The 22,268-nt window shown below is 51.6% G+C and overlaps 1 protein-coding gene and 1 pseudogene across 1 annotated transcript; both read left to right on the forward strand.

Annotated features, from left to right (window-relative positions):
- Window positions 1-1,381: 1,381 nt before the first annotated feature.
- MAPK15 (mitogen-activated protein kinase 15) lies at window positions 1,382-22,258 on the forward strand. Its single transcript, XM_071738638.1, has 14 exons — window positions 1,382-1,481; window positions 2,203-2,301; window positions 3,650-3,679; window positions 6,083-6,173; window positions 7,492-7,622; window positions 7,781-7,944; window positions 8,937-9,076; window positions 10,522-10,579; window positions 14,272-14,409; window positions 14,734-14,839; window positions 16,873-17,173; window positions 18,904-19,049; window positions 20,710-20,912; window positions 22,042-22,258. The coding sequence occupies exons 1-14, from the start codon at window positions 1,413-1,415 to the stop codon at window positions 22,148-22,150; spliced, it is 1,785 nt and encodes a 594-aa protein (XP_071594739.1). The 5' UTR covers window positions 1,382-1,412; the 3' UTR covers window positions 22,151-22,258.
- Window positions 12,477-13,603, forward strand: LOC139793743 (diacylglycerol O-acyltransferase 2 pseudogene; annotated as a pseudogene).
- Window positions 22,259-22,268: the final 10 nt, after the last annotated feature.

Raw genomic sequence — 22,268 nt, forward strand, 5'->3', positions numbered from 1 at the left:
CCAATCCCTCAGCCTGGCTTCCCAGGGAGCTGCTCAGCCCTCTGAGCATTTCAGTGCCTCCTCTGGACACCTCCCAGGAGCTCTGTGTCCTTCTGTTGGGGACTCCAGAACCTGAAGGGGCTACAGGAAAGCAGTGGAGGGATGGAGGGACTTTTCAGGATGTCAGGGAGTGATAGGACATCGGGGAAGGGATTCAAACTATGGGAAGGGGGATTTAAGGTTAGGAAGACTTCTTCACCATGTGGGTGCTGAAACACCGGCCCAGGTTGCCCAGGGAGGTGCTGGAAACCACATCCATCCCTGGAAGTTTTTAAGACCAGGCTGGATGGGGCTTGGAGCACCCTGGGCTGTGGGAGGTGTCCCTGCCCATGGCAGGGGGTTGGGACTGGATGAGTTTCAAGGTCCCTTACAACCCTGACAGTTCTGATTCTACTCCAGGTCGGGTCTCACGAGCAATGGGGAGAATCACTTCCCCTGACCTCCTCTGCTTCTTTGGATGCAGCTCAGGACCCTGTTGGCTTTCTGGGCTGTAACAATTACATATAAAGAATAATGTGGGGAGGGTTGGACCAGAGGGTCCTTGAGGTCCCTTCCCACCTGACAATGTATGGATTGTTCCATGCTATGGATCCCTGCAGAAAGCTGAGAGGGGATCTGCTGAATGTCTGTCAGTAGCTGAGGGCTGGGGGGCAAGAGGAAGGGCTCAGTCTCTTTTGGGTGGTGCCCAGGCCAAGGAAGAATGGGTTGAAGCTGGAAGATGGGAAGTTCCAGCTCCAGGTGAGGAGAAACTTCTTTGCTGTGAGGCTGAGGGAGCCCTGGCCCAGGCTGCCCAGAGAGGTTGTGGAGTCTCCTTCTCTGCTGCCTTCCAAACCCCTCCTGAACCCCCCCAACCTCCAGATGAGGTTCCTCTCCTTCTCTGCTGCCTCCCAAACCCCTCCTGAACCCCCCCAACCTCCAGATGAGGTTCCTCTCCTTCTCTGCTGCCTTCCAAACCCCTCCTGAACCCCCCCAACCTCCAGATGAGGTTCCTCTCCTTCTCTGGAGCCTTCCAAACCCCTCCTGAACCCCCCCAACCTCCAGATGAGGTTCCTCTCCTTCTCTGCTGCCTTCCAAACCCCTCCTGAACCCCCCCAACCTCCAGATGAGGTTCCTCTCCTTCTCTGCTGCCTTCCAAACCCCCCCTGGATGTGTTCCTGTCTGGGCTGCCCTGGCTGATCCTGCTGTGCCAGGGCTTGGACTCCAGCATCTCCAGAAGTCCTTCCACCCCTCAGCATTTCGCGGGTCCACAGCCCCGAACCTCCCTCCCCCCCCAACCCGGTACCGCCGCCATCTTAGGGCCCTTCCCTCCGCTCCGTTCCCATGGCAACGGGCGCCTAACAGGGAGCGCCCCGCTCCCCCCGCCCCTTCCCGCCATGAGCGCCCCGGAGGTGGAGGCGATCGTGGGGCACAAATACCGCATCCAGCAGCGGCTGGGCAAGGGGGTGAGTGACCTTCCTAAAGGGTCTGAGGCGAGGATGGGGTCTGGGGAGGTTGGGGTGAGGAAGGCGTTTGAGAAGCTTTGAGGTATGAGAGGATAGGGGGTGAGTCAAGGGTCTGAGGGGATCTGAGGGAGCTTAGGGTGAGGAAAGTGTCCGAGGGGGTTTGGGGTGAGGAAGGAGTCCGAGGGGGTTTTGGACCTGAGGTGGTTTGAAGTGAGGAAAGGGTCTGAGGGGGTTTGGGGTGAGGAAAGTGTCCGAGGGGGTTTAGGGTCTGAGGGGGTTTAAGGTCTGAGGGGGGTTGGGGTGGGCAGGGGCAGTCTCAGTTCTGTGGGTTTTGGTTTCCCAGCTCTGGGCAGTCCCGGTGCTGCAGAGCTGGGAGCAGTGAGGGGAAAAAAAACAAGTGGAGTTTATAATGAGTGTTGTGCCGAACAGAGAAGAAAAACAATAAAAAATAGTAGCAGTGTAACTTTCTGTGGCTTCTGGAAGAGAATTCCCCTCAGGAGCAGAAGGACATGGAGGGGCTGGGGGTGTCCAGAGAAGGGGATTGAAGCTGGGGAAGGGTCTGGAGAAGTTGTGAGGAGCACCTGAGCTCTTTTTTTCGCTGTAGGTGGTGATTGTTCTTTGTTCATCCCCTCTGTTGAATCCATCCCCGTTCCACACTGAAGGGTTGAACCATGCTGAAGCTGTCTCAGTGCACTCCTCATTTCTCCTTTTTTCTCCCCAGGCTTATGGCATTGTGTGGAAAGCAGCTGATCGCAGGACAGGTGAAATCGTGGCTGTTAAAAAGATTTTTGATGCTTTCAGGAACAGAACTGATGCTCAGGTGAGAAATCACTGTCCCAACATGTCCTGAAAGTCATGGTGGGATTTCAGAGATATTTTCAAGATTTATGACTCTGGAAGATGTTCAGTTGTTTGATAGTTACACATGTAATAACACAGCCTACAGTGATATTAGGGTAAAAATGAGCAATAAATGTCAAGCTTTGTGTATCATGACATCTGCAGAATTCTGTGTGATGTCCCTGAGGAAGAAGTGTCTCCATGGGGATGCACAAATTGGATTCTCCCTGATTTAAATCCTCCAGGGGTCAGCACTGTGCCCTGGTGGCCAAGAGGCCAATGGTGGCCTGGGGGGCATCAGGAAAAGTGTGTCCAGCAGGTCCAGGGAGGTTCTGCTCCCCCTCTGCTCTGCTCTGCCCTGCCCTGGGGAGACCAGAGCTGGAATCCTGGCTCCAGTTTGGGGCTCCCCAGTTGAGGAGAGGCAGAGATCTACTGGAGAGAGTCCCCTGGAGAGCTGGGAGGGTGCTGAAGGGCCTTGAGCATCTCTGCTGGGAAGAAAGAGTGAGAGCCCTGGGGGTGTTGAGGCTGGAGAAGAGAAGGCTGAGAGGGGATCTGCTGAATGTCTGTCAGTAGCTGAGGGCTGGGGGGCAAGAGGAAGGGCTCAGTCTCTTTTGGGTGGTGCCCAGGCCAAGGAAGAATGGGTTGAAGCTGGAAGATGGGAAGTTCCAGCTCCAGGTGAGGAGAAACTTCTTTGCTGTGAGGCTGAGGGAGCCCTGGCCCAGGCTGCCCAGAGAGGTTGTGGAGTCTCCTTCTCTGCTGCCTCCCAAACCCCTCCTGAACCCCCCCAACCTCCAGATGAGGTTCCTCTCCTTCTCTGCTGCCTTCCAAACCCCTCCTGAACCCCCCCAACCTCCAGATGAGGTTCCTCTCCTTCTCTGGAGCCTTCCAAACCCCTCCTGAACCCCCCCAACCTCCAGATGAGGTTCCTCTCCTTCTCTGCTGCCTTCCAAACCCCTCCTGAACCCCCCCAACCTCAAGATGAGGTTCCTCTCCTTCTCTGCTGCCTTCCAAACCCCCCCTGGATGTGTTCCTGTCTGGGCTGCCCTGGCTGATCCTGCTGTGCCAGGGCTTGGACTCCAGCATCTCCAGAGGCCCTTCCAACCCTGAGCATTCCCTGATTTTGTGATTCTGTGTTTTTAGGGCTTGGTGTCCAAGCAGAGGCAGCACACTCGTGGCTCTTTGCTGAGCAGCTGCTTTTTTCCTCTCCTCCCTACCTTTTGCTCTGCTTTAGACACCAGAAAGGATTGAACCCTCTCAGTGCTCATCCATACTCTGTCCTGGCAGTCTATTGAGGTGCTAATAAACTTTTTTTGTTTGTTTTTTTCTAGAGAACATTCCGGGAGATAATGTTCCTGCAGGTAAGGTCCATTTTCCTCCCTCCTCTCTGTTTTAATTATCTGTGGTGTTGTTCACACCTTTTTCTCCCCAATTTTTTTTTCAAACTGCCACGGTCAGATGTTGACAACTCTTTTAATTCCATGTCTGTACCATCTTGGGAAGCAGCCTTCCCATGAGGGCAAAAACTCCTGAATGAAGTGGGGACTTGGGCTGATTTGGGGAGATTGCCCTTTCTTTCCCCATTTCTCAGGAGTTTCTCTGCTCAGGGAGCAGCAGATGGACCCTCACTGCCTGTCACTTCCTCATGGACAGAAAGGGCTGTTCTTAAATCTGAGCTGCCAGGGGTGGGGAAGAGATCTCATGCCAAGGATTTTATTTTTTTCCTCTGTCGTGTGGGCAGCAACTGGAGCCCTTGCAATAATAACAGGGAAAGGGAAGTTCTGTGTGGAATTCCTGAAGGCTGCTTTTGTTTTCTGGACCTGAGCACGTGCTGAACCTGATGATTTATCAGTGGCATTAAAATTCTCTCCATTCCCCCACACTGACAGTGTTGTTATAACTGTGATTTTCTAAGGACACAACTGGCAGGAAGATGTTTCCTAAGGCTGTCAAGTTTAGGTAGGAAAGGGATGATTTTTAGTTATTTTTTTAGTCATTCTTTAAGCCTGAAACAGAGAACAATTCCTTAGAAGGGAATTACCTTGGGATTTAGGTCACCTTGGGGAACAGAGCACCTCTGGAGTAGATGGGGAAAGGAGGAGTTAATTGGGAGAAGAAAAAGAAGGATATTTCTCCTGAAGCTTTCATGACATCTGGTGCTCACTAAGAATTTTGGTTCCCCCCTCCTATTTCTGAAGCTGTTTGTGGCTCTTGAGATTCAGGAGTGAGAGAGCAGAAAGGGAAAGACCTCAGAAATACTCATTTGTTGGATGTTTGGCTTCATTTGTCTCTGAAATTCCTTCCTGTACATAATGATTATTTGGTTTAATCAGTGTGGGCTCTCTAAGGGTATTTGAAGGGCTGGGTGAGGTCTGTTGAGAAATGTTGGTGGGGATTCTGGGCCTTTGGATGATTTTTTGGGGTGTTCTGCAGGTGATGATGAAGCCCCAGCTTTTCTATTTGTTGCTCTGGATCTGTTTGGGCTGCATTTGAGAAAGTAATTTTTTTGTTCTTTAAGCAAGGATAAGCAGGGCTGCTGCTGGCAATGTGTTTGTTTTTTTTTTTTATAAAGCAGGATTGATTTTTTTTTTTTTTTTTATTTTAGCTTAGAATGAAATAAACTTTTTCATAACTTGCTGTAATCACTTCCAAGACAGTGAGAGACACTGGGGTTTGCCTTCAGTGTGGAGTGAAGTGCTTAAAGAATACTCAAACAAAACTGCTCTGCACCTCTTGAAAAGTATTCCTTTTGGGTAAAAACCATCTTTAGAGTACTGGGATGGGTGTCCTGCATGCTGTCCTCAAGTTAAACACAAAGGTATTTATTGCCTGGCTGTATGGTGCTGCTTTCCAAGTGCATTTTCATGGGTTGCTGCAGGTGAGGGTCTTGGCTTGTGGATTTTTTTAGGTGCTGTACATGATAACCTATTTTTCCCTTGGCCTCAGAGGATGATGTTGTCATAAGACTGTGCTGGGGGGAGCTCAATATTATGATTTTAAAAAGAAATACTAATTTTTAAAAATAAATATTGTGATTTTAAAAAATAAATATTATTATTTTAAAATAAACATTAGCGTTTTAACATAAATATTATTGTTTTTAAAATAAATATTATTTTTAATAAGTAGTATGTTTTTAAATACTCTTTGTTACTGCTTATGGTGGAAATAGATCAAGAGTCTATATTTGGGTTCAGATAAGAAAAAAACACATTTATTTGTACCTTGACAGTGTTGTGAGTCTGCAAATCTGAGGACAGAGTTGAGCTCCAGTTCCAGGTATCTGCATTTAGGGATCTCTGGGGGTGCTGAGTCTCCCTCCAGACCCAGTTCAGTCCCTGCAGCCACAGTGTTTCAGCCCACCCCAAATGGACACTTTCTGCCTCCTGGGGTTATTTTAATTATGAATGTTGGTATCAACTTTGCTCAGCTTTCCCTCCCACAATGGTTCTTTGTCTTCAGGGAAAAAAAAGAAAATAAGAGGCACATGAAATGGACTGGATCTGATGCAGAGGGATTTTTAGAGCAAGTGTCTCAGACAACAGAGATCTGTTAATTTTTTTTTTTTTTTTAATTAACTGGCTGGTGTTGTACTGTGGAGCAAGCTTGAATCCTATTGGTTTCTTTCTTATTTTTTCAGGAGATAACCTGTTAATGCTTGTTGTAGTAATAAATAATAACAATAAAACAAATAATAAACCCAAATGAAATATCTTGGTGTCCTTTTGGGATGATGCTGACTGTCAGGTCTCTTCCCTCTGCAGGAATTTGGGAAGCATCCAAACATCATCAAGCTGCTGGATGTTATCCCAGCCCAGAATGACCAAGACATTTACCTCATCTTTGAGTCCATGGGTGAGACTTGGGGTGGTGTCACTGCAGCCTCAGAGGAGACCCCTTTGTTCCCTGCTGGGAGAGGTGGTTGATGGTTTACAGGGGTTACTGACCCAGGGAGGCTTAAGTAGGAGCAGTGCAGGTGGGTCTGGTTTATATAAATAAATCAGTTGTGAACAAATGATTGGATTTAAAGGGAGTGATAGAGGTGTGAGAGCTGTCTGGTTGAGAGGAGGCAGAGAGAGCAGCAGAAGGGCAGGAGAGGCAGAAGAGTTGCATGGAAAAGAGATGTGTGCAGTTTTATTATCAAAAAATATACAATAAGCATGAATTGATTAAGGTTGGAAAAAGCCTCTAAGATCCTCAAGTCTTAGGATCCTCCTAAGTCCTCAAGTCCTTAGGATCCTCAAGCCTCTTAGATCCTCCTCTAAGATCCTAAGGCCACCATGGCCACCCCCCCATGTCCCTCATCCCCACATCCCCAGGGGTTGCTCTGAAACCCCCCCAGGGATGATGGGGACTCCAGCCCTGCCCTGGGCAGCCTGGGCCAGGCCCTGACAACCCTTTCCAGGGAGAAATTCTTCCCCAGCTCCAACCTAAACCTCCCCTGGCACCACTTGAGTTGTGCCAAAAGTTCCTCTTGGCCCATCCCTTGTTCCTTGGGAGCAGAGCCCGACCCCCCCTGGCTCCAACCTCCTCTCAGGGGGTTGCAGAGAGCCAGAAGGTCTCCCCTCAGCCTCCTCTGCTCCAGGATCAACACCCCCAGGGCCCTCAGCTGCTCCTCACAACTTCTCCAGACCCTTCTCCTTCTGCTCCAGGCCCTTCCCCACCTCCATTCCCTTCTCTGGACACCCCCAGCCCCTCCAGGGCCTCCTTGCAGCAGGGCTGGAGTCCCCATCATCCCTGGAGGGGTTTCAGAGCCTGGGGATGTGGTGCTGAGGGACAGGGGGTGGGGGTGGCCTGGGCAGTGCTGGGGGAAGGGTTGGACTGATGATCCTCCGACTCTTTTCTGACCCAAATGGTTCCCTGAAGCTCTGCTGGGAGCCCTGGGGAAAGGAAGGCTCTGGTAGAAGCCACAGCTCTGCCCTGGGCTGGTGGTGAGGAAATATTCCTGGCAGGGTCAGAGGGATGGGGGCTCCATTCCCTTCTCTGGACACCCCCAGCCCCTCCAGGGCCCTTTTCTCACCCCAAACTGACCCAAACCCCAACAGTTACAGTGTTAACTTCTCCTGTGGGTGCACTTGAGAGCTTGCAGCTGGGCCAGAGGTCTCTCTTGGCCCTGCTTTGAGGAGCTGCTGGTCACAACTGGTTCACCCATTCCATCTGTGGTGCATTCCAGAGACAGATTTGCATGCTGTGATTAAGAAGGGGAATGTTCTGAAGGATGCCCACAAGAGTTACATCCTCTACCAGATCCTGAAGGCAACCAAATTCATCCACTCAGGGAATGTCATTCACAGAGATCAGAAGGTAGAGTTCACTCCTCACCTTTGTTATCCCTCACCTGAATTTTCTGTCAGAGCCTCAATGGAAAAATGGGCAAAGGAGGAGACCAGTCAAAGATCCCTGAGAATGATGTGTAAAAAAAAAAAAAAACCTTTTCTGGCCTTCTCCTTTGTTCCCTGCAGCCTTCCAACATCCTGCTGGATGCAGAGTGCTCTGTTAAGCTCTGTGACTTCGGGCTGGCCCGCTCCCTGGCTCAGCTGAGGGAGGAGGAGGAGGCCCCTGCTCTGACAGAATATGTGGCAACCCGCTGGTACCGAGCCCCTGAGATCCTCCTCTCCTCCCAGAGGTAACTGCTGCTCACCAGGGAGTGGGATGGCAGCCCAGCCCACCACTCCTTCACCACTTCATGGGGAAAACTTTATTCTCTGCAAGCCCCAAATCTCTTCCGAGCCAGCAGGTGGGGTGGCAGCAGTCTGAGTTCTCAGTGTTCATTTCAGCTTCAGGTCTGCACCACAAAATTCATGCTAAAAAAAATGTGCATTTCCCTCCTGGCTTCATAGCTTGTCCCTTTGCATCATTTATCAGCTTCAGTTTGTCATCCTTTCTCCCACTTATTTCTCCCTTTAAATCTGCATTTCTGCAAAGTACAGTTGAGTCCCCTGCCCCAGCTTTGAGGAGAGTTTTTTGGAAGGCTTTCAGAAAACTTTTTGTCATCAAATATTAACTCAGCTGCTGGTTACTCAGGCTCAGTCCTTTTTAATTTTTTTTTTAACTTAAATACACAAAATCTTATTGATCAGAAAAGCAAATAAATAGAGGCTGAGTTAGTGTCCCCAGTTTGAATCACAGACTGTCAGGTTGGAAGGGGCCTCGAGGATCATCTGGTCCAACCCTCCCAGGTGATGTAATCATAAATTGAAATGGGGATGTTTTGCAAACTGCTTTTTACCCACTGGCTGGCACTTAACTTTGCTGAAATAACTGTGGCTGCTTCCTTAGCTACACTGCACCCAGAAAAATCAGCTGTTTCCAAAGAGCAGTTTGTATTTTCAGAGGTGCTCACCACGAGCAGTGTGTGTTACTTTGCCCTGGTAATATTTTGTGTTTTCCTAGAATTTCCTAGGTTTCTGCCAGGGGAAATCTCCTCTCTGGTTTGTGCTTTGCCAGTCTGATATTTCCCCACTCTCATCCACTTTGTAGTTCAAACCTCCCAGGTGTTTAAATTCCAGGAGCACTCAGGGTTGGTTTTCCAGCAAAATAAACCAATGTAGATGATGTACCATGCAGAGGAAAATATTCACTTGTTTCAGTCCTAACTCTGCTCTCTTCTGCTCATAGATACACCAAAGGTGTGGACATGTGGAGCATTGGCTGTATCCTGGGAGAGCTGCTGCTTGGGAAACCTCTTTTCCCTGGAACATCAACAGTGAATCAAATTGAGCAGATCCTGAGGGTGATTCCTGCCCCATCTCCAGAAGGTAGGACACCTCCACAGGGCACAGTGTGTAGAGAAGAGACTCAAAGAGTGAAAGGAAGTGGCATCAGGGAAGAAATTGCCTCTTCTGAGTCATTCTGACATCTTCCCAAGGACTCAGTTGTGACATGTGAGAGCTGGAGGGCAATCAGCACATACTTGGTTAGATGAGAAGCAAGAACCAGGCCTGCAAAACATTTCTGAGCTTTATAAGAGGGTAACAGTTTAAACCAGAGTGTCCTGCTTCAGGGGGCTGGCAGAGTAAAGGCAAACTGGACTTTTTGGTCTGAAAATCATAAAATTATAAACTGTTCAGGGTTGGAAGGGCCTCTGGAGATGCTGGAGTCCAAGCCCTGGCACAGCAGGATCAGCCAGGGCAGCCCAGACAGGAACACATCCAGGGGGGGTTTGGAAGGCAGCAGAGAAGGAGAGGAACCTCATCTGGAGGTTGGGGGGGTTCAGGAGGGATTTGGAAGGCAGCAGAGAAGGAGAGGAACCTCATCTGGAGGTTGGGGGGGTTCAGGAGGGGTTTGGAAGGCAGCAGAGAAGGAGAGGAACCTCATCTGGAGGTTGGGGGGGTTCAGGAGGGGTTTGGAAGGCAGCAGAGAAGGAGACTCCACAACCTCTCTGGGCAGCCTGGGCCAGGGCTCCCTCAGCCTCACAGCAAAGAAGTTTCTCCTCACCTGGAGCTGGAACTTCCCATCTTCCAGCTTCAACCCATTCTTCCTTGGCCTGGGCACCACCCAAAAGAGACTGAGCCCTTCCTCTTGCCCCCCAGCCCTCAGCTACTGACAGACATTCAGCAGATCCCCTCTCAGCCTTCTCTTCTCAGAGAAGGGTTGGCTCAGATGATCCTTGAGGTCCCTTCCAAGCCAACATTCCATGAAAACCAACCTGGCCTCAGCTTTGTGGGGACCAAAGAAGGTTCAGAAGCACAAAAAAAAACCATTCCACAGCAGCTGCTGACTCTGAGAGTATCTGAGTGACCATTGTCACTGTTGGAAAACACCTCCGAGATCCCCACATCCAACTGTCAGCAATAAAATAAATAAACAATATCTGTGGGACAGATTTGTTGAGAAAAGGGTTTGTTGTCAGCAATGTAAAGTAGGGGCAGAGGGGAGGCAGCCAGCAGCTGTGCCCTTTGTTCTCTGTGTCTCCCAGGAGGGGTCCTGGCTGGATTGTTTGAGCTCTGATGTCTTGGTGCCCCTGTACATGTGGGTTTAGGAGTGGCAGCTTCAGAAAATCTGTGCTGGAATAAATGAGAATGGAGAAAATCAGCTTAGGAGATTGGTTTGGGAATATTCTATCCCCCTCCTCCTCCTGTAGATGTCCCACTGAGTTGTATTTTTAGGGCTTTTTTTAGGGCAGGTTTTTGCTTTGCCTCCTGCATTGTGTGGCTCTGGTAGCTCTGCCCTGGGCACTGACCTCATCTCCTCCTTCTTGCAGATCTTTTGGCTCTGCAGTCCCATTTCAGAGCCTCAGTTCTCAGCCACATGACCTCCAGGTAAGTGTGCCCTGAGCTCTGTGTCCCACCCCCTGCCAGGCACCTGAGGAACTGGTTCTGCCCCTGCTCATTTGGGCTGGCATCTCTGGGTCTGACCTTGCCCCAAGCCTGGGGTTGCTTGGCATGGACTCAGTTTCCTCCCCTGGTGGATTTGTGACCAAACCTGTGGTGGTAACACAGAGCAAGAGAGAGAAGAGACAGAAATCAGCAATGAGTGGCAGAACCCACCCAGTCCTTAGCTCTGAATGAGCTGCAAGAAATGTGGGAAGATCCCAGGGCTGAGGAGCCAGGTGCCCTTCTCTAATTCCCAACCCCAAGCTGGGGAAGGGCTTTGGACACGGGGGAGTAGGGAGAGGACAAGGGGAATGGGTTAAAACTTGGAGAGAAAGGGGAGATTGAGGTTGGAGATGGGGAAGGAAGTCTTGAATTTGAGGGTGCTGAGCCCCTGGGTGCCCAGGTTGCCCCCAGAAGCTGTGGCTGCCCCATCCCTGGCAGTGTTGAAGGTTGGATGGGGCTTGGAGCCCCCTGGGCTGGGGGAGGGGTCCCTGACCATGGCAGGGGGGGCACTGGGGGCGGATTTGAGGTCTCTTCCCAGCCCAAACCCAGTCTGTGATCTCATGGCCCTGGCCAGGACCTGACCTCTCCTCAGTGAATGCCACCACCAGGCCTGTTCTGGGCTGCTGAGGAGGCACAGGGCCAAACATCCTCTCTGCTCTGCAGGATTTCTCCTGGCTATCTCCATCCAAACAAGAGAAACAGCTCCAAATTATCTCCAAATCATCATCTCCCCCTCTCCTCTGCCATGGTGAGGCCTCACCTCGAGTGTTGCATCCAGTTCTGGGCTCCCCAGTCCAAGAGGGACAGGGAGTCCCCCAGAGGGCTGTGAGGATGATGAAGGGGCTGAACATCTGCCTGATGAAGAAAGGGGAAAGCGCTGAGGGACCTGGAGAGGAGGAGACTGAGAGGGGATCAAGAGGGAAGGGACAACCTCTTGTCACTTGTGCCCTGTGCCAGGAGGAGTGGAGACAGAGCACGGAAGTTCCACCTCAACATGGGGAAGGATTTCTGTGGTGTGGGTTACAGAGCCCTGGCCCAGGCTGCCCAGAGAGGTTGTGGAGCCTCCTCTGGAGACTTCAGTGCATCTGGATGGATTTCTGAGTGTCCTGACCCAGTTCTGGTCCCTTCCCAGCCCTGACATTCTGTGGTCTCCGTGCTCCAGTGAGTTCTCACTTTCCTTACCACAGAACCACAGAATGGTTTGGGTGGGAAGGGCCCTCTCAAGGTGCTCCAGTCCCAGCCCTGCAGTCTCAGGGACACCCTCACCCAGATCAGGGTGCTCAGAGCCTCCTCAAGCCTCACCTTGAACATCTCCAGGGATGAGGCCTCAACCCCCTCCCTGGGCACCCTGTGCCATGGTTCCACTGCCCTCCTGGGACACAACTTGTTCCCAACATCCAGTCCAAATCTGCTCTTCTCCAGTTTAAACCATTGCCCCTCATCCCATCCCTCCAGGCCTTGCCCACAGCCCCTCTCCACCATTCCTGCAGCCCCTCCAGGCACTGGGAGTCTCCCTGCAGCCTTTTCCCTGCTGAGCCCCCCCAGCTCCCCAGCCTGGCTGCACAGCAGAGGTGTTCAGCCCCCTGACCATTCCCAGGGCTCCATCAGCTCCATGTCCCTCCTCTGCTGAGGGCTCCAGGGGTGGACTCAGGACTCCAGGGGAGACCTCACCAGAGCACAGTGGCTCTGGAATCCCCTCTCCCCATCTGCTCTCCACACTTTTGGATCCCATCCCAGGATGGGATTTGCCTTCTGGGCTGGAAGTCTGCACTGCTGGCTCACCTCCAGCTTTTCATCCCTGGGTTCTTTGCTTTCTGAAACCTCATCCCCCAGCCTGTAGATGGTTCTGACCCAGCTGCAGGACCCTTGGTCTTGCTGAGCCTCCTTGAGGTTCACCTGGGCCCCCCTCTCCACTTTGGGTGCCATCCCATCCCTCTGGCTCACCAACCAGTGTCAGTCCTCCCGTGCACACTGTGCAGGGGCTGCTGGGGATTGCTGCTCCTCGTTTGCTGCTTAGCTCCTGTTTGGCTGGAATACACCCAAAAAAAAAAAAAAGGTGGAAGAAGATCCCAGTGGGTGACAAACTGGGCTATATGGAGGTGCTTGAGGGATTATTTTCCAACAAGAGTGATTAAAACTCACCAGGAATTACATTGTTTGGGTACCACTCACCTGGCATCAGGGGCTTGGGTGCACTTTGCAGCTTCAGGGGCCATGGGTCTGGGCCAGGAATTTCCTGGGATCTGAGCACACCTGGCTGGGAACCTCAGGATACCCATTTTGAGGGACTACCCCATGTCTGGCTGGATTTGTCCTCTCAACCATGACAGCACAGACAGCATCTTTCCCAGGAATGGTGGTGGCAGTGCCACCATCCTGCTGGCTGGGGGGGGCAGTTCCTTGAGCTTCACCCCAGGAAAGAACTCAGTGGTGCTGAAAAACTGGAAAGGGTTTGTGGAACTGTGGGCTTGGTTCCTCTCTGCTCCTCTGGGGAGAAGGAAGGGTACCAGCAGTGATCTCTGAGGAGGGCTCCTGGGGAAGGGGCTTCAGGAGAAGTTTCAGAAGCACTTTGGCTTTGCTCCAGGCATCTTTCAGGACCATGGCTTCTCCTCCTCCCAACACCTGGGGGTTGTTGTTGGGTTGTGACCTTCCTCCGAGCCCATCACCATCCCCAGAATCAATGATCCACCCCAGAAGGAAGGGGATTTCTACCACAGCAGATGTGTAGACTCCCTGACAACTCCCAAGAGCAAATCTGGCCTGCCAGAGACTGGGGTCTTGGAAGGCACCTGGAAGGACTGGCTCAGCAGCACCTCCTTCTCCCAAAATCCCATCTCCAGGAGCCCAACCTATCACCATGTGCTGGAGAGCATGGGTGGGTGTCTGGCTCTTTCAAAGGAAGTGTTTAAAGTATCCAGGAGAGCAGTTTATGACCTGGTTGCTGTGGTGGTGGAATACTGGGACCAGAGGGGAAGAAAACCCAACAAGTGAGATCTACCCCCTAAGGAGCAGGGAGCTGATGAAGGGATTGGAAGAGGGGCAAAGGATCTTGATCTGCAAAGGAGGAGGCAAAGTGTCCCCTCAGGGAAGAGCTTGTGAGCAACCTGAGGAGGGCACGGACCTGTTGGAGTGAGTCCAGAGGGGGCCACAAAGATATTTGTTAATAATTTCCTTCAGGATTTCAAAATGCAGAACCAGCTCTTGGAAATTCCATCTTCTCATGGCAAATGATAAAGGAAATGTGTGGGCTGGAACCATGGGGTTCTTCAACTGTTCAGCTGAAACATCCAGATGAGGATTTGGGGCTCCTGCATGGTCAGAAGAACAACAGAAGGACTCAATATTCCCCTTTGCTACTGACATCTCTCACTCCTCACACCAAAAGAAGGGGGGGAGATGTTCAAACCTGATCAAGGGGGGAAAAACTTGAGAGAATCAAAGGCCACAACTTCAGAGTGCCCCAGGATTGTGGCACAGGGTTTGGGAAGGAACTCCCAATGGATTATGGCACAGGGTTTGTTTGGGAGTGAGCTCTGAGGTTGGCCATCACCTTGACGTGGTGCCCAGTGCTGGGATTTGTGTCTTGATTGTGGATTAGGCACTGGGAGCTGAAATTATTGTTTTCTGACTTCTAGGCAGAGAATAACATTTGAGGAGATGCTGCCCCCCTCTACTCCCCAGCCTGCTTTGGATCTTCTGAAGAAACTTCTTGTGTTTAACCCTGATAAAAGGCTGACAGCAGAGGAGGCTCTGCAGCACCCTTATGTGAGGAGGTGAGGGGAACACCACCAGGCAGCTTCTGAGCTGGTAGGGACCTGGCACAGCTTTTCTTTATAGGCATGGTGGGAAAAAAAAAAAAAAGACAAAGGTAATTCTTAATTCTCTAACCAGAATCTCCCAAGCACAGTCAGGATGGATGGGGCAGCCTGCTCTAGTTGAAGATGTCCACGTTGGACAAAATGACCTTAAAAAGTCCCTTCAGCCCAAAGCATTCTGTGATCTGTGGTCTCCAGAGGTGGTTTAACAATTATTTTTTAAGATGCTGTTAATCTGTGGTGCTGGTTTTAGTCTTAGTGATTTACATATCATCTCTTCAGGTTTCACTGTCCTGCCAGGGAGCCCTCTCTGGATCATGATGTCATCCTGCCTTTGGGTGATGACATCCAGCTCTCTGTGGCAGAATATCGAAGTAAATTGTATGAGGTACTGTCTCTTACCTTATTTTCCCAAATCCTCATCCTCTGGGTAACCTGTTCTTCAGCATCTTACAGAATTCTGTCTGGTGCTTCTATTTGTGCTCCTCAGAGCACTCACACAAACATGGAGAACACCAGCAGCCTCCTCCTCTGCTCCTCTGGCTGAGCCAGGGGGAAATCCACAGAGATCCAGAACCCCCCTGGGGCTGCAGCCCCACAGTGTGAGCAGCAGGGCCAGGGAGGGGATTGAGACCCCCCTGGGGTAAAGCTGTGTCCAGCTCTGGGGTCCCCAGCAGCAGAAGGACACGGAGCTGCTGGAGCCAGTGCAGAGGAGGCCCTGGAGCTGCTGGGAGGGCTGGAGCAGCTCTGCTCTGGAGCCAGGGGGAGAGAGTTGGGGGTGTTGAGGCTGGAGAAGAGAAGGATCCCATGGGGAGACCTTGGAGCAGCTTCCAGGTCCTGAAGGGGCTCCAGGAAAGCTGGGGAGGGACTTGGGACAAGGGCCTGGAGGGATGGGAGCCTCCCAGGGGGAAGGGTTTGCAGCTGGGAGAGGGGAGATGGAGAGGAGATCTTGGGGAGGGAGGGAGGGAGGGAGAAATTGTTTGGGGTGAGGGTGCTGAGCCTTAAAAATAAAAAAGAATTTAAAAGGTTGAACCTACTTAAAATTTCTTTTAAGGTATTTGATAGAAGGGAAGCAATAAACTCTACTGGGATAAAGTGTTAGGAGTCAGGAGCAGATGAATGAGTAAAGTGAGCACTGAGCAGAGGTAGAGAAGATGCTCTAAATGTCAGTAGATTGGTCTCAGCAAATCCAGGTAAGAATCAAGTGAATGGTTTTGAATAATTTTACTCATAGGGGGTCCAGTTTGGGAGGACTTTGGGTACAGAGTGGGTGGAGAGCAGCCCTGAAGAGAAGGACTCAGGGGTGTTGATTGACCTTGGGGGACCTTAGAGCTGCCCCCCAGTCCCTGAAGGGAACCTCCAGGAAGGCTGCAGAGGGACTTTTCATCAGAGTGTCCAGTGACAGGACACGGGGAGATGGTTTCCAACTGAAGGAGAAGAGGCTGAGCCTGGAGCTTAGGAAGAAGTTCTTCAGCAGGAGGGTGCTGAGACTCTGGAACAGATTGCCCAGAGAAGCTGTGGCTGCCCCCTCCCTGGAGGGGTTCAAGCCCAGGTTGGAGGAGGCTTGGAGCAACCTGGGCTGGATGAGAGGTGTCCCTGGGCATGGTGAGGAGCTTGGGGGAGAGGATCTCCAAGCTCCCTCCCAACCTCAGACATTCCAGGGTGATTCAATGATCTCCTTGTTTCTGGGTTCAGTTCAGATTGGAATTGTTGAGAAACACTCCCAGTTGGTGGCCATATCTAAATACCCTGAAAAGGACCTTAATTAGACCTGAATTAGACTCATTTGGCACAGTTTATTCCTCTTGATGAGGCTCAGCCCTCTCCTGTCTCCTGTTGGGCTTTGGCCTTCATGAAATCAGATCATCTCCTGACCTCACTCTCACCATGGACATGGCAAGAGAACCCCCACAGAGCTCCCCTGGATATAAACTGACAAGAGGAGGGATTCTGCCCAAGAGAAGGAGATTTAGAGAGTGGTTTGGGTGGGAAGGGCCCTCTCAAGGTGCTCCAGTCCCAGCCCTGCAGTCTCAGGGACACCCTCACCCAGATCAGGGTGCTCAGAGCCTCCTCAAGCCTCACCTTGAACATCTCCAGGGATGAGGCCTCAACCCCCTCCCTGGGCACCCTGTGCCATGGTTCCACTGCCCTCCTGGGACACAACTTGTTCCCAACATCCAAAATCCAGGTCCAGACACACATTTTCCACTTTGAGTAGCAAAAGACTTCTCTGACTTTTGAGGAAACCAACGTCCAAGGTGTAATAAGCAACAATCAGAGTGTCCCTGTTTGAGAACGTGAAGGGAATGAAAAGCTGTGCCTTCCAACTGGATGGTTCTGTGATGACTTTTTTAACTCTTTCTTTTGTGTTTTATTTCTCTGCTGTGTTAAGCTTAAACCAACTTCTTCTCCTTTCTCCAGATGATCCTTGACAAGAAATTCAACAACCAGGAAAAGGAGCCAGAGCAGGGAGAAAACATTCAACTAAAGCCATCAAAAGCTGAGGCACTTCTTCCAAATCCCAGTTCTGTGACTGTAGCTGCCAGGAGAGACCCAAGAGAGCCAACCCCCCCTCTTCTAAAAGCTTCACACACTCAACCTGGGACCACAGCCCTTGGTCAGACAGAAGCAGCCACCCAGGGGGAAGATTTAGCAACAACTTTCTGCCAGCAAGCAAAGATCAATGTGATGCACAATGCCCTGACCCGAGGTGCTGGGCAGGGTGAGTCCTGAGCTCCTCCAGGGCAGCTCCTGGGACAGGGAAGGAGAAAAAGGATTGAGGGGAGGGTAAAGGAATCAGGGGAAATGCACCTCACAGAGGTCAATGAGGACAAGTGTAGAGTCCTGCATCTGGGGAGGAAAAACCCCAAGCAGGAGGGGAGAGGAGGGGATGTCCTGCTGGAGAGCAGCTCCCTGGGGAAAGCCCTTGGAGTCCTGGTGGGCAGGAAGTTCTCCAGGGGTCAGCAATGTGCCCTGGTGGCCAAGAGGCCAATGGTGGCCTGGGGGGCATCAGGAAAAGTGTGTCCAGCAGGTCCAGGGAGGTTCTGCTCCCCCTCTGCTCTGCTCTGCCCTGGGGAGACCAGAGCTGGAATCCTGGCTCCAGTTTGGGGCTCCCCAGTTGAGGAGAGGCAGAGATCTACTGGAGAGAGTCCCCTGGAGAGCTGGGAGGGTGCTGAAGGGCCTTGAGCATCTCTGCTGGGAAGAAAGAGTGAGAGCCCTGGGGGTGTTGAGGCTGGAGAAGAGAAGGCTGAGAGGGGATCTGCTGAATGTCTGTCAGTAGCTGAGGGCTGGGGGGCAAGAGGAAGGGCTCAGTCTCTTTTGGGTGGTGCCCAGGCCAAGGAAGAATGGGTTGAAGCTGGAAGATGGGAAGTTCCAGCTCCAGGTGAGGAGAAACTTCTTTGCTGTGAGGCTGAGGGAGCCCTGGCCCAGGCTGCCCAGAGAGGTTGTGGAGTCTCCTTCTCTGGTGCCTTCCAAACCCCTCCTGAACCCCCCCAACCTCCAGATGAGGTTCCTCTCCTTCTCTGCTGCCTTCCAAACCCCTCCTGAACCCCCCCAACCTCCAGATGAGGTTCCTCTCCTTCTCTGCTGCCTTCCAAACCCCTCCTGAACCCCCCCAACCTCCAGATGAGGTTCCTCTCCTTCTCTGCTGCCTTCCAAACCCCCCCTGGATGTGTTCCTGTCTGGGCTGCCCTGGCTGATCCTGCTGTGCCAGGGCTTGGACTCCAGCATCTCCAGAGGCCCTTCCAACCCCACACATTCTGTGATCCTATAAAATGTGGCAAAATGAAAGGGTAGAAATGGAAGAAAATGAGATAAGAACAAAACACTGTTGAAGGAGTTTTGAGTCTTTGATGTTCTCTTGGTCTATTTCCTGCCTCAGTCTTGCATTCCTGTTCCTTTCTGTTCTCTTTGTGTCTCTGCTGCTCTCTTTTCCCACACCATTTGGAACTGGTTTTGTTTGCTATGACATTCAAATTTTATTCTGAATATTTTTGTTCTGTTTGTGAGATGAAAAGAGGGGCCAGGACCTGGCTCAGGTCCTGTCTCTGCCTCCCTCAGTGTGTTCTGTGTCCTCATGTTTTTTCTACTTTTGTGTTTTCTTTCTGCATCTTTTGCTCTCTGCAACCCCCTGAGAGGAGGTTGGAGCCAGGGGGGGTCGGGCTCTGCTCCCAAGGAACAAGGGATGGGCCAAGAGGAACTTTTGGCACAACTCAAGTGGTGCCAGGGGAGGTTTAGGTTGGAGCTGGGGAAGAATTTCTCCCTGGAAAGGGTTGTCAGGGCCTGGCCCAGGCTGCCCAGGGCAGGGCTGGAGTCCCCATCATCCCTGGAGGGGTTTCAGAGAAACCCCTGGGGATGTGGGGATGAGGGACATGGGGGGTGCTGGGGTCAGGGTTGGACTCCAGGATCTCCAAGGTGTTTTCTAACCAAAACCATTCTATGATTCCTCTGCAGGTGATGCAAATCCTGGTGCTGTGATCAGGAACCCTTCTCCTTCACCTCCTCACAGGGACAGAATCTCCAAGAACAGGAGACTGGGGAGACAAATCCCCCAGGGAAATGCTCAGATACCTCCTCAGACTGTACAGAACATTTGTAATGTGAGTACCTCTCCTACTAAACAAAAAAACCCAAAACTCAAACCAATCCCACTTTTCATGGGCAAAAATGCTTTTTTGGGGGAACAAAATGATATTTTGGAGGCAAAATATCTTACTTTGCAACTTTCTAAAGGTAATTCCATGAGGAGCAGGACACTGAGTTACCAAGTTCATACATTTTTATCAGTTACTTCTGACAAAGTTTCTCACTGTCCTCTGACATGGTAGATTCATACAGGAACTTGCAGTTTGTAGTAGCCACATTTTGGGTGTTTTTTTCTTTCTCTGATGCCTTTTACAACACTGAGTTAACTCTGGGCCTGAGGCAGTGTTGAGAGGCAAACATCCACAGTAACCACCAGGAGATGCCAAGGACACAGAGGTGGCTTCATCCTGACATCTCTGGGATCTGTACAGATGATTTTCAGCCCCTCTGCCTTTAGAAACACTCAATTTCTGATGGAGTTTTAGGCCTAACCCAAATCTTAAAAAAAAAAAATCTGCTTTGAGCAGCTTTGGTGCCTCTCAGTTTAGGCATTTCTGTGACTGCTGAGTTCAAGTAGGGGGATTGGAATCATGGAATGTGGGGGCTTGGAAGGGACCTCTAGAGATCCAGTCCCCTGACAGAGCAGGATCACCTCAGGCAGGGCATCCCTGAGGAGAGACTGGGATCTACTGGAGAGATCTCCTGGAGAGCTGGGAGGGTGCTGAAGGGCCTTGAGCATCTCTGCTGGGAAGAAAGAGTGAGAGCCCTGGGGGTGTTGAGGCTGGAGAAGAGAAGGCTGAGAGGGGATCTGCTGAATGTCTGTCAGTAGCTGAGGGCTGGGGGGCAAGAGGAAGGGCTCAGTCTCTTTTGGGTGGTGCCCAGGCCAAGGAAGAATGGGTTGAAGCTGGAAGATGGGAAGTTCCAGCTCCAGGTGAGGAGAAACTTCTTTGCTGTGAGGCTGAGGGAGCCCTGGCCCAGGCTGCCCAGAGAGGTTGTGGAGTCTCCTTCTCTGCTGCCTTCCAAACCCCTCCTGCACCCCCCCAACCTCCAGATGAGGTTCCTCTCCTTCTCTGCTGCCTTCCAAACCCCTCCTGAACCCCCCCAACCTCCAGATGAGGTTCCTCTCCTTCTCTGCTGCCTTCCAAACCCCTCCTGAACCCCCCCAACCTCCAGATGAGGTTCCTCTCCTTCTCTGCTGCCTTCCAAACCCCTCCTGAACCCCCCCAACCTCCAGATGAGGTTCCTCTCCTTCTCTGCTGCCTTCCAAACCCCTCTTGAACCCCCCCAACCTCCAGATGAGGTTCCTCTCCTTCTCTGCTGCCTTCCAAACCCCTCCTGAACCCCCCCAACCTCCAGATGAGGTTCCTCTCCTTCTCTGCTGCCTTCCAAACCCCCCCTGGATGTGTTTCTGTCTGGGCTGCCCTGGCTGATCCTGCTGTGCCAGGGGGTTGGACTGGATGATCTCTTAGAGGTCCCTTCAAATTCTGTGATTCCCTCACATTCTCCTCCACATCCTATAACTGATCTTACAGAAGAGGATTTGGTGTTTATTCCCCACACAGATGTTCAGGATCCATCCTACTCCCCAGCTGAAGAAAAAAATCTCTCTCTCTTAGCTGAGCAGGGTGGTCAGAGGTTTCCATCTCTCTAACTCCACTTCTCTTTCTTGCACAGCACCCAGGACACCCCCAGGTCCCCAGCAGGGATCCTCGTCCCCTCCCCAAGCCCAGCAGGAGGATGTTCCAGATCAGTGCCAATGTGGGAGCTGCAGGTGATCCCAGAGCATCCATGGGCAGCTACTCCCAGGCCTATGGAACCATCTCTAAATCCGCACTCCAGAATCTCCCAATATCCAAGTCCTCCCAAGGCCACCAGCAGTGAGTGTGGAGGTGTCCTGAGCAGGGCAAGGGGGCTCAGCAGGACCCTCATGGAGCCAGGAGCAGCCTCTGAGGGCAACTTCCATGAGGAATGGGGCAGCTGCCCCGGGAGGAGGGATCCAGTGCATGGAGCAGTGTCCTCCTCTCCTCTGCAGCCCAAGCCCTGTGCCTTCCAGCCCCACCAGACAAGGGCACAGCACTGTTTGCTCCCATTCCCTGAGCACAATAAACACTCTTGGTTCGTGTTCTTCGTTGGAATTGTTGCAAAAAATGAGAGAGAGCTGCAGTATTCTGAGTGTATTTTGAGGTCCTCATCCTGCTCGGGGCCTTCAGAGAGATTCAGACTTATCCAGGGCCCCCGTGAACCTCCTGAGGTTCAGCAGAGCTGAGGGTGAGGTCCTGCAGCTGGGTCAGGACAAGCCCTGGTGCCAAACCCAGGGTGAAGGGATGGGTGAGAGCAGCCCTGAGCAGGAGAGGTGGTGCTGAGTGGGTCAGTGGTGGCCTTGGCAGTGCTGGGGGAGCAGTTGGACTCCATGGTCTGAAGGGTCTTCTCCAACCCCAGTGGTTCCCTGGTTCCTCTCCCTGGGCTAACCCGAGCTCTTTGGTGAAACTTGGTACCAAAGGACTACAGAAAGTTAAAGAGACAAAACACTTTGGACCTTGAAAATCTGAGCAGCTTCCCTCCTGCTGCTGTCATGAGTCCCTCCTTGCCTTGTCCCCAGGGGCACTGACCAGTGGACATCCCCTGCTCCCCACAACCACTTCATCCCTCGGGGCTTTCATTGCCAAGAGAGTCACCACGGGGCCACCACAGCACTGGAGATGCTGCCCCCCACCTGAAAAGGAGTTTTAAAACCACATCTTTCTCATCCCTCACCATGGCACCAACTTTCCTGATGGCCTTTCAGCTGCTTCTTTCACCTCCTCCCCACAACTCCACCAAAACTTCCAAAGCACACGAGGAAAGAAGCCAGGAACAAACCAACAGCTTAGGGAATGATAAAAACTGAAAGCTGAGCACGTCCTGCTAGACAAGAGCACAACCAGAGGAGGGCAAGAAGATGTTTACGATATATTTTCTCCTGTAGACCTTAAAAAAAAATACCTCCCATATGTGATTTGCTATTAGATACAAAGAAAAGAAAAATGTACCTGTGGAACAATTGGGTTTTAAAGGCTTTTTCCAATTACCACACCTCCTGGATGTGCCTGTTGGGTATTTTTCTTTCCTGGACTGAACTCAAGTATTGATTTTTTCCTATTTTTTTTATCCTTCTGAAAGTGGAATTGTTTTTTAGCTGCTGAAAGCACTCCCTGAGCAGAACATAAAAGGGACTCTTACTTTATTTCTTTGTT

The sequence above is a fragment of the Heliangelus exortis genome, chromosome 2, assembly GCF_036169615.1.
Source record: "Heliangelus exortis chromosome 2, bHelExo1.hap1, whole genome shotgun sequence".
In the NCBI taxonomy this organism is placed as follows: domain Eukaryota; kingdom Metazoa; phylum Chordata; class Aves; order Apodiformes; family Trochilidae; genus Heliangelus; species Heliangelus exortis.

Coding starts and splice junctions, on each gene's coding strand:
- MAPK15 (XM_071738638.1), top strand. CDS start 1,413: ATGAGCGCCCCGGAGGTGGAGGCGATCGTGGGGCACAAATACCGCATC. Junction 2,302..3,649: donor GGAACAGAACTGATGCTCAG/GTGAGAAATCAC, acceptor GTTTTTTTCTAG/AGAACATTCCGGGAGATAAT. Junction 9,077..10,521: donor TCCTGCCCCATCTCCAGAAG/GTAGGACACCTC, acceptor TCCTTCTTGCAG/ATCTTTTGGCTCTGCAGTCC.